The following is a 10,318-nucleotide window of genomic DNA, read 5'->3' on the forward strand; positions in this document are numbered from 1 at the left end:
CACACACACACAAATATATATATATATATATGTGTGTGTGTGTGTCTGTGTGTATAAAAAAAAATACTATTTTAAAATGTTATATGAAATATATATTATCCAAAACATGTTTTACTCTAAAACTGCAAGAAAATCAAAGGCATACATCTAAACAAGTTGTGTTCCAAATTTGATGTTGATATCTCAAAAAATGAGCTTTCAGTAAGATTTTGTTTGGGCGCAGTACCAAATTTTCCCCATTAGATGCCAGCAAAACTCCGCTGGTGCACACAGTGGTTGGATTTGTGATTTGCAGTAGAGTTTTTCTCTCTCAAATTTTACAAGAACACACACACAATTTTTTTTTATGACACACAAACCACACTCTGACATCTATACCAACACACCCACACAATTATAGCTGCATTTATTAACCAATCGGCTCTATAATTTGCAGAAGCAGAAAACAGCAATAAAGCCAGTATTTGCTTTATAGGCCAAACCTGAAAAAATGGCACCATCTGGTAAAAAAAAGTAAAAAATAAAATTTTAAAGCCTTGCCAACAGAATGAAAGCCTATTAACAAAAATTGCATCATTTTACAGTTAAATGGCACTGCGATTAAAAATAGCAATTTTAATGGGTTTCAATGGGGACATTTTTGTCCTTAAGGCCCTGAGAGAAACAATTTTTTGTACCTAGTGCAAAACATATTTATTAAAGGAAATTGAAGTGAAATAGTAAAATTCCAATAAAAATACACATCTGTGCCAAAATGTATGCGGTTGGCAATAACACAGGCAAAATTATCAAAAAAAACAAAACTGAAAATGACAAAAATGTCCAAAAGGTCGCACAAGGGTTAAGTGAAAGATGGAACTACAGCCACAATATTTAGTGTTATTTCTTCCATTCTTATTTCTATGAGTGGGCCATCTCTTCTCTCATATAGTGTCTCTGAACAATAAAAACAAGTGAGCAAAGAGTTATAAAGGGAGGAAACATGAGAAAACAGATTGAGTTTGTTTTTATTACCTTTTGACGTTTGCCTTGTGACCCCTTTCTGTGACTTTCGAAAGTTCTGCCAGAAGGATTTGTTTTTCTTCTTGTTGTCCCATTTTCCTGTATGTGAAGAGAGGAGAAAGCCATCAGGGCCATCAAACTCATTAACTTTTGTACAAACATACACTCTGAAATACCTAAATTTAACACTTTACAAAAAGAACTGACTCTACATCTATTATCTAACATCTACACGTCTGCCCATCTAGTGTTTACAGTGTGAACCCTGTCAACAGAACATTCCAGTCTGGTATAACACCAAATAATTCCAATGTAATTTCCTCAAAACCACCAGAACATCATAATAATAGCTGAACAGTTTTCATAATGAAACACAAACCTGATCCATCTTCAGAGCTGGATTTGTGCAGAGGAATTCTGATGAAAAATATAGAAAAGAATGGAATTAGGACATGTACAATAAAACGCTTCAACACCTCAGCACTGAACATTACATTTCTCATATACGGCCTTATCTCCTACTGGCAGACAGGTAGTATGTATGTACGAGTGGCGACTGGATTTGTGTTAACCAAATGTATAGAGAGATTTCTATGATTTGAGGCAGTAGAGGGCAGTGTGGTGCTGTTCACAGAACATATGTCAGGCTCCTGAGGCTCACAGGGCACAGATGAGACGCTCTGGAGATGCAGCGAAACAAGATGAGGAAGACAGAAAGTGAGAGAGGGAGTAAAAGGGAACAAGAGCCACCGCAGGACAGACACTGCCTGTTTATATTTCCACTCCTCTGAAGCACAGTGCCCTTGGAAAATACTAAAATAACAAAAATCTAACACACCCCAGCACTCATTTACGGAGTCAAAGGATTAACATAGTGCACTAAGGATCCACAGATTACATATTGATACTGACAAAACAAATTTGGCCTAATTACATCCTACTCTAACACAGACACATCACCTTTGAAAGCTGTTTCTCTAAACCACTTTAAACAAACTCTTATATACTAATTTCTAAATCAGTTAGTCGATGAGTTACCTGAGCAACTAATCGTGATGGACAAACATATTTGTTGGAATGTGTGTAGATGTCATGCTTTAAAGGGGCTAAACTCTTGTCTGCACACCAATTAATGTATTGATTACATTTTATTACATTTACAAAAATGCATGTACACAGCCGTTCAACAATTTGGTGTCTGTGTCTTTGTCTCATACTCGGCAAGGCTGCATTTATTTGATCAAAAATAGAATAAAAACAGTAATGTTGTGAAATAATATTACAATTTTAAAATATGTTTTCTGCTTTAACATGTCAAAATGCACTTTTGTCCTGTGATGGCAAAGCTGAATTTTCAGCCGCCATTGCTTCTGTCAGAAATCATTCTAATATGCCTATTTGGCATTTGTATAATAATAAATAAACAATTAATATTATTATTAATGTTGAAAAGAGTTATGTTGCTTAACATTTTTGTGGACCTAACGATACCTTTTTGTTTACTGGCCCAAAACATTTGAAAAGTAGTGTATGAGGAGAAAAAAATGTTTGGAGTCAAAACCGTATTTAGCCTTTTTTTTTTAAATACAGAACGACTGGGCACCCCATCCTGACTTGAGAAAATATCCAGGGTTTACATTCCCATTTGTCAAGTGACATGGATCATGTTGACTTTGTCAAACAGTCGGTTGTAAAATGCTGTGCGAAACTGGGCCATGTGTTAACTGCCAGTGAGAGGAAGCATCTGAACTGAGTCAACTTTCAACAAAACCCAAAATACAGAGGGAGACGAAAACTGCCTCAAATGTGTTTGTTGTACAGATGGGGACATAAATGCAAGTACGCAAGTGTATGTGTTGTGGTTTTCTTATTTGAAAATGGATTCTCTCACTCATCCTTGGGTTAACAAAACAATCTCAATCTAGTGTACACTAATGTAAACACTGACACAGGCATGTAAGCATACACTAACATACACTTTCGTGCACCGGTCTGGTTTTCTCCACAGGAAGACAGTCACACTTGTGCTTAAATCATCATGGGTGCATGCGTGTATGCTTTACATCTGCTGTCCATGTGTCCAAAATACATCTATGACATACTCACTGCTAAAGCTATCAGTATCTACACACACTCATGAGGACAGTGTGTGTGTGTTTAGTGTCAGGTCAGATGTTACATGTCATTACAAGGACTGTGAAAATGTGCTCGTGTTAAAAACACAGATTCTTGCATATTTCAGGACATCCACTGCACTCTGACCAAATAAAGACATCAACTCTGCTCTTTTACTCAAGTGTGTGTTTGAGACACAAGGCATGACGGAGGCCTCCCTGAATTATCATATCATTATGCTGCCATGGCAACACAAACTTTCTCCGTTTAACCTCTCATTCACCTCACACAGAATCCAAAGGGAGTCTCCTGCTTGTATGCCAACTGCATCCCATGCTAAAAAGGCCCTATTGAAGAGCAGCTCAGTAAATTAGGCTCCATTCAGGATTTCTGCTATTGACAGAGTTGTATGTGTGCAAGCACAGTGTGACCAGCATACAATAAAAACGTGTTACAGTCTGTCAGTTTCTTTCTTTCATTTCACAGGGTGTCTTGTGTCTTTACTGGTGTATGTCTAGCAGAATATAAAGCCCTGCTAGCGGAATTCCTTCACTGCGAGTGACTGTCATGTCCACTATCTCTGAAACAGAGGAATCCCTGGCTTGCTGAGATTGTTATTTGGAGAATGTGATGGAAGAACACTTCACACTGGAATATTTACTTTCTCCACAAGCTTCAACTGTGTCCTTCAATTTAATATGTAGCATGTTTGGGATCGACAACTGTATTTACTAAGAGATGCAACACAAATTGTTTGGGTTGAATAATTTCTTGTAACCTTAGTAACAGACAGTAACCACGTCTTTGAGAATAAAATGATTTTTTTTTTGGTCAATTTGAAACTTTTGGGCAGCATTTGCTGTTTTCAACCACTCAGATATGCAATTAAAAACGGATTCAACCCACTTTAGTGTTCTGACTCCCTCTCCTACTATACATAAACCTCTAAGTTTGACCAATTTTAATAACCTGAGAGAGAATAGCCTTAATATTGATAATTGGGCTGCAAGATGAATCAAAATAAAGTTGATTAAATAAATGCATGTTTCAGTGTTATAATTCGTGCAGCCCTAGCAAAGAATATCCCATTAAAGGTGCACTAAGCGATTTTTGAAAAACGCTTTTGACCACAGTGTCGGACCGAGTCCCAAAACACACTTGCAGCCAATCAGCAATAAGGGACATGTCTAATAATGATAGGGAGAAGAGAGCACTTAGTGAGTGCACAGGACGGATATTAGCAAATTGACTATAGATAGCGAGAGATGGCAGATAAAAAAATAAAATAAAAAAAAAGAGGAAGATTTCGGAGGAACAAAACATTAAAAAGAAGGGTTACAATCAGGCAAGAGGTAGGACCCGCGTAAATATCGGAACAGCTTCCAGCGGTGGAGAGAACTCAAGGAGCGGGAAGGGAATCAGATGCCAAGGTTGCTTTGTTTCTTCTTGATTGGCGAGTTACGTTGATTTTGCTTTTTCACACAACTTTTCTGTGTTGGCTTTTGCTTGAATATGCTGCGGCCGCAAGGCATAGCAGATTCCGCCATCATCACTGCCAGGGTTGTGAACGTACGTGTGGGGCGGAGTTATCAAAATAGGGGCGAGGTCCTGTTGGGGTATGGGCGTGTTTGTTTTGGTGCTTTCAAATATCAACATCGCTGATATCAACATCGACAAAAAACGCCTAGCGCACCTTTAAGTGTGCTTGTTTAAATCATAGGTACATACCAATCAACCAAATTTGCTCCCAAAATTCAGTTGTGAGTCTTCAATGTTTAAAGGAGTCACTTTGTTTATGGAATATGGTTGTCAATTTCCTTTACAAACTGAACAAAATGGTATGAACAAAACCATAATTAGCTTTTATTTAAAATCACAGACAACTGTGTTCTGTTTCTGTGAATGTAGCCAGCTTGCCTTATGTCTTATGTTATGCATATTATCAGAACTGGCCTTCCAAAGAGTGAGATCAGTCATATTACTATGCAAGCATGTCTTCACTATTGAATTAAGAGGAACATGATGTTGTTCTCATCAGTGATGTATCACTACAGTGATGTATGTTCACTGCTCTTTCAGAGCTGGGAGTGGGCTGACTTCCTCTTCGCTCTAGTCAAACTGCCGATGAAGAGGAACACTTCTATCCCAGGGTGCACCTGGTGTCCTGTGATTGGTTGGTTTGCTTCCTTACACCTGGCTTTAGAGTTCAGAACACATATACGATTGAGCACAAAAACACATATATAAAGATCGCAAAGGAAGCATCCAGGAAATGACCTTGACTAGAGGTCATGGTAAATGGAGCTTGAGGGATTTCCTTAAAGTCACACACACTCAAACACGTCCATTTTCTCGGTGTCCTGTTACATTTCTACCACCTAGAATTCAGTAAAAAGCAGGTTAAAAGCTACATAAATTCTTATTATTAATGTTGAAACAATTTTTTTTAATAACAGTGTTATTATATTATAACTTAATATTTTTGTGGAAACAGTTATTTTTTTAGGATTCTTTGATTAATAGAAATTTCAAAATAACAATATATTTGAAATAGAAACATTTTGTAACATCACAAAGGTCTTTAGTGTAAATTTTTGATCAATTTAATGTGCCCTTGTGGAATAAAAGGATTCATTTCTTTAAAAGAAATAAAATAAAATAAAAACTTACTTGAACTTTTGAACAGTAATGTGTATTTGGAGGAAGACTGCCAACATAAGAATGAAGGGGCTTCTAAACACACACACACACACACACGCGCACACACGCACGTGTCTCTCACTGTCATCGGGTTCTCTGCTGTTCAGCATGAACAGCCTTTCTGGAGGCCAAGGCTTCTTCTAATCATACAGACAGGAAGTCGGGGTAATCTGGCAAAGACTGTTTTGTCCGGTATGGCACTGTGCTGATAATGTCACAGACAATTCTAAAGAATAGGATATGAAACAGGGCTGCATAAAATCCTATTGCGATTATGACAAATATTGTAATTACGATTTGAACTATATGACAAACATCTAACATATTGCTTCTGCTTAGACGTCAAGGCGGAAAGAATAAAAGCTGCTCTCACAGAATACTTAAAGTCACAATGAAACAGAAGCAGCATCAGATCTTGGTTCTATGTATCGGTTGTTGACTGGATTTTAAAATGTGGGTGATGCTCTCAAAAGTGAAGGCAGGTGAAACTGAGCTTGCAGGAGTAGGTTTAAGCGGACTAAATGATTGTAGAAATCCTGTAAATGTCACCAGAGAGAAACCTGTTTTTCCCGGAAGGCCCAGTGTGCACGGCTGAATTGTTCACAAGAAAATCTATAATATGCATTTATAAAACAGATAGGATGAATTTTCATTTTATGCTGACTTTAAAGGGGCAGAGGCATAAAAGACGACATTTTGAAAAAAAAAAAAAAACTTTTTTTTGGTCCATACAATGGAAGTCAGTGGGCTACAATGTTATTTAATTTCCACTGTTCTTATATATATAAGATTATATCAGACCATTCAAACAAACAGATTAAAGAGTTAAATCAACTAGCTAATGTTATTAAATATAAATATTGATTGAAAATTAAAAAAATCGAAAAAAGTTGCTTTTGTCAATCAAAGCTAGTTTCACAGCCATCACAAAGCAGAATACCAGTCAAACCCAGCCACATGTGCACAGGACCGCAGAGACATATAAATGATGAAAGATGTGTCAGCTCCATATGTTTTACATTTATCTAAGCATTCTACTTCTCGCTTGTGGATGACAGCAGTAGAATTTAATCTTTCCCATGGCACGTGGACTGCTCATCCCCACAGGAGCAAACCATCAACACGGACAAGATGCATGGAGACACAACGCTGTTTGTGCACTGACATCATTCAAAGTCCTCATCTTCACAAAAACTCTAGTATTCTGAAATTCACGACATGACTAATAAATTTTAAATTAAGCAAACTGACCCTTTGACAATTACACAATTGTGTGGGCACAGATGATGTCATGTGTATCGGGTTAGGTTTATTTAAGCAATAATGCTAAATAAAGCTCGTTTAGTCAGCTTGACTAACACCCTTGTGTACTATAAACTCACAGAGTCTCACTTAACTCTGAATTTCTTTCTTCCTCTCTCTAATCAGCGAGTTTCATCTTAAACATCTAAGAACAATGGTCGGAAGGAAGGAAGCCTGGAAGCACCAAGATGTGAAGAAGTAAAACGAAGGAATTCACACCCGTTCATATACACACACACACTTACATTCAGGAGTAGATAGGGGATGGAGAGCAGACCTGATGTGTGTGATCATATATCTGAGAGGTCAGCAGTCACATTCAAGTCAGACAGCCTGCAAATTATCCTTTAGGTTTGGGTAAACCATTAAGCTTATGGTTTAGATATTAAAAACTATCCTGGGTCTGATTCATTAGTATTGTTTACCTTTGAAAAAGTGTTTCCACGCCTTTTGAGACACAACCAGCTACTACACATTATTGAGTGCATTGAGATTTTCTTACTTTCTCTCAGTCTCTGGAGTGGACACCTCACTGCTGATGTCAAATGATTCCTGTGTACACAGACAACACTGCGGTTAATTACGGCAATCACACACTGATTTTAATCACTGATAATACACAAATCACTGTAATCTGAGCATGCAGTCAGCTGATTTATCACTGAGACATTGTGAATGAAAGTGTGTTGTGTTGAAACAGTGAGTTATGATGATGACTGCAGGTGTGTGAATGTCTGAAAACAGATATGCACAGCATTGTGGGTCGACTGACCTGGATGTCTGAGCATAGCTGTGATGAGTTGAAGCTGGTGTCTGCTTTTTCCTGTGAAACACACATAAAGAGAGGGCTAGGAACAAGGACACACAAACACACACTGCCACTAATACAGGGCCACACACCCATATGCCAAGAGCTTGTTTTGTGATTAAGAATGCCACACCCTCTGCCCCCTGCGCACACATCACCTGAGGTTCACTGAACCTGCCTGTCCTGTGCAGTTGCTCAAGAGAGCAAAAAAAAATGAACATGTGGAATGAACTAAACTTCCTGGAAATACAACACATATGAACTCTCGTACAAGCCAACACTGTCAATCAACACCTTACCATATAAGCAACATAGACAAAATATAACACCAAAATAATCTGAGGACTGGAAAACATTGATATGCATCTTAATCAGGTTCACTGAAATCTTTTTGAGGTATCTTTTGGTTACAATTATATTTGGTCTAAGTTTAAGAGTTTTTTCTACTTTATACATGCCAAAATAAATAAAATATTATAAAAACAATTTAAATTGTTCTCAAAATATGTAATCTTTAATGAGACATACAGTCATGGCCAAAAATATCGGCACCCTTGGTAAATATGATCAAAGAAGGCTGTGAAAATTAATCTGCATTGTTAATCCTTTTGATCTTTTATTAAAAAAATTCACAAAAATCTAACCTTTCATTGGATAATAAGAATTTAAAATGGGGGGAAATATTATGAAATAAATGTTTTTCTCTAATACACATTGGCCACAATTAACAGCACCCTTTTATTCAATACTTTTTGAAACCTCAATTTGCCAGTTTAACAGCTCTAAATTTTCTCCTATAAAGCCTGATGAGGTTAGAGAACACCTGACAAGAGATCAGAGACCATTCCTTCATCCAGAATCACTCCAGACCCTTCAGATTCCCAGCTCCATGATGGTGCTTCTCCTCTTCAGTTCACCACACTCATTTTCTATAGGGTTCAGGTCAGAGGACTGGATTGGCCATAGCAGAAGCTTGGTTTTGTGCCCAGTGATCCTTCATCCAGAATCTCCCCAGACCCTTCAGATTCCCAGCTCCATGTTGGTGCTTCTTCTCTTCAGTTCACCACACTCATTTCTATAGGGTTCAGGTCAGGGGACTGGAATGGCCATAGCAGAAACTTGGTTTTGTTCCTCGGTGACCATTTTTGTGTTGTTTTTGAGGTTTGTGTTTGGATTATTGCACGGTTGGAAGATCCAAACATGGCCCATTATAAGATTTCTAACAGAGTCAGTCACTTATTGATTTTTTCACTGTTTGTATTTGATAGAATCCATGATGCCATGTGTCTAAACAAGATGTCCAGGACCTCCAGCAGAAATATAGGCCCACAACATTAAAAATACAGCAGTATATTTCATTGTACACATGGGGTACTTTTTATCCATGTGTTCACCAAACCCATCTTGAGTGTTTGCTGCTAAAAAGCTAATTTTTTAGTTTCATCTGACCATAGAAGCCAGTCCCATTTGAAGTTCCAGTCGTGTCTGACAACAGAATATGCTGGAGTTTGTTTTTGGATGAGCTAGGAGAATTCTTCTTGAAACCCTCCCAAACAACATGTGGTGGTGTAGGTGCTGTTTGACAATTTTTTTTTAAGGTTTTCTGACCCTGAGACTCAACTATTTTCTGCAATTCTCCAGCTGTGGTCCTTGGAGAGTCTTTAGCCACTCAAACTCTCCTCCTCACCGTGCATTAGGACGATATAGACACACGTCCTCTTCCAGGCAGTTTCGTAACATTTTATTTCATAATGATATTTCCCCCCATTTTAAATTATTATTATCCAATGAAAGGTTAGATTTTTGTGAATTTTTTAAATAAAAGATCAAAAGGATTAACAATGCAGATTAATTTTCACAGCCTTCTTTGATCATATTTACCAAGGGTGCCGATATTTTTGGCCATGACTGTACATTGTATCTTTGATGGAAAAAAAATGTTGTCAACTGTCTTAAGTTCAAATTCAAATATTTTTAGAGGGGTAATAAGCCTGTAAATCAAGAAGAACTTGCACTTCACATGTAACCTCATTGTGTAGGAATCTTGCCACCCCAAGTTGTTTGTTTGCTATTTTACTGGCCGTGGTCTTGAAGCGACAGGTCTGGTAAGTGTCCTGGCAGAATGGCCTAGTTGGGCAGAGGTTGAGCTGGTTCTTTTATTATTATTTTTTTTAGCAACCCTGAAGGATTGTATGTCTTATCAGCCACTCTGATACCCTCAGTGGAGGCTGATGGGAACATCCATTTTGTTTCCAGTACACACTCTGTATCACTGCTTGCTCATTCTCACTGCTCACTGCCCACTTCTCAAAACCAAGACTTCTGCTTGTGCAATGACCTCCACACATCTGCGTTTGTGTGACAGTGAGCATCAACAGTAAAAAAAAAAAA

General features: G+C 37.8%; 1 protein-coding gene across 1 annotated transcript in view; it reads right to left on the reverse strand.

Moving 5' to 3' along the window:
* LOC107726457 (SAM and SH3 domain-containing protein 1-like) overlaps positions 1 to 10,318 on the reverse strand; it is a 60,714-nt gene that overhangs the window by 20,432 nt on the left and 29,964 nt on the right. The window contains exons 3-6 of the mRNA XM_016536044.1: positions 7,892 to 7,942; positions 7,622 to 7,671; positions 1,382 to 1,419; positions 1,015 to 1,101 (exon numbers count right to left, since the gene is read on the reverse strand). Of these exons, the coding sequence (XP_016391530.1) occupies positions 1,015 to 1,101; positions 1,382 to 1,419; positions 7,622 to 7,671; positions 7,892 to 7,942 (226 nt within the window). The remainder of the gene's footprint in view (positions 1 to 1,014; positions 1,102 to 1,381; positions 1,420 to 7,621; positions 7,672 to 7,891; positions 7,943 to 10,318) is intronic.

This window comes from Sinocyclocheilus rhinocerous, unplaced genomic scaffold (genome assembly GCF_001515625.1).
Source record: "Sinocyclocheilus rhinocerous isolate Xijiao unplaced genomic scaffold, SAMN03320098_v1.1 scaffold605, whole genome shotgun sequence".
NCBI classification, from domain to species: domain Eukaryota; kingdom Metazoa; phylum Chordata; class Actinopteri; order Cypriniformes; family Cyprinidae; genus Sinocyclocheilus; species Sinocyclocheilus rhinocerous.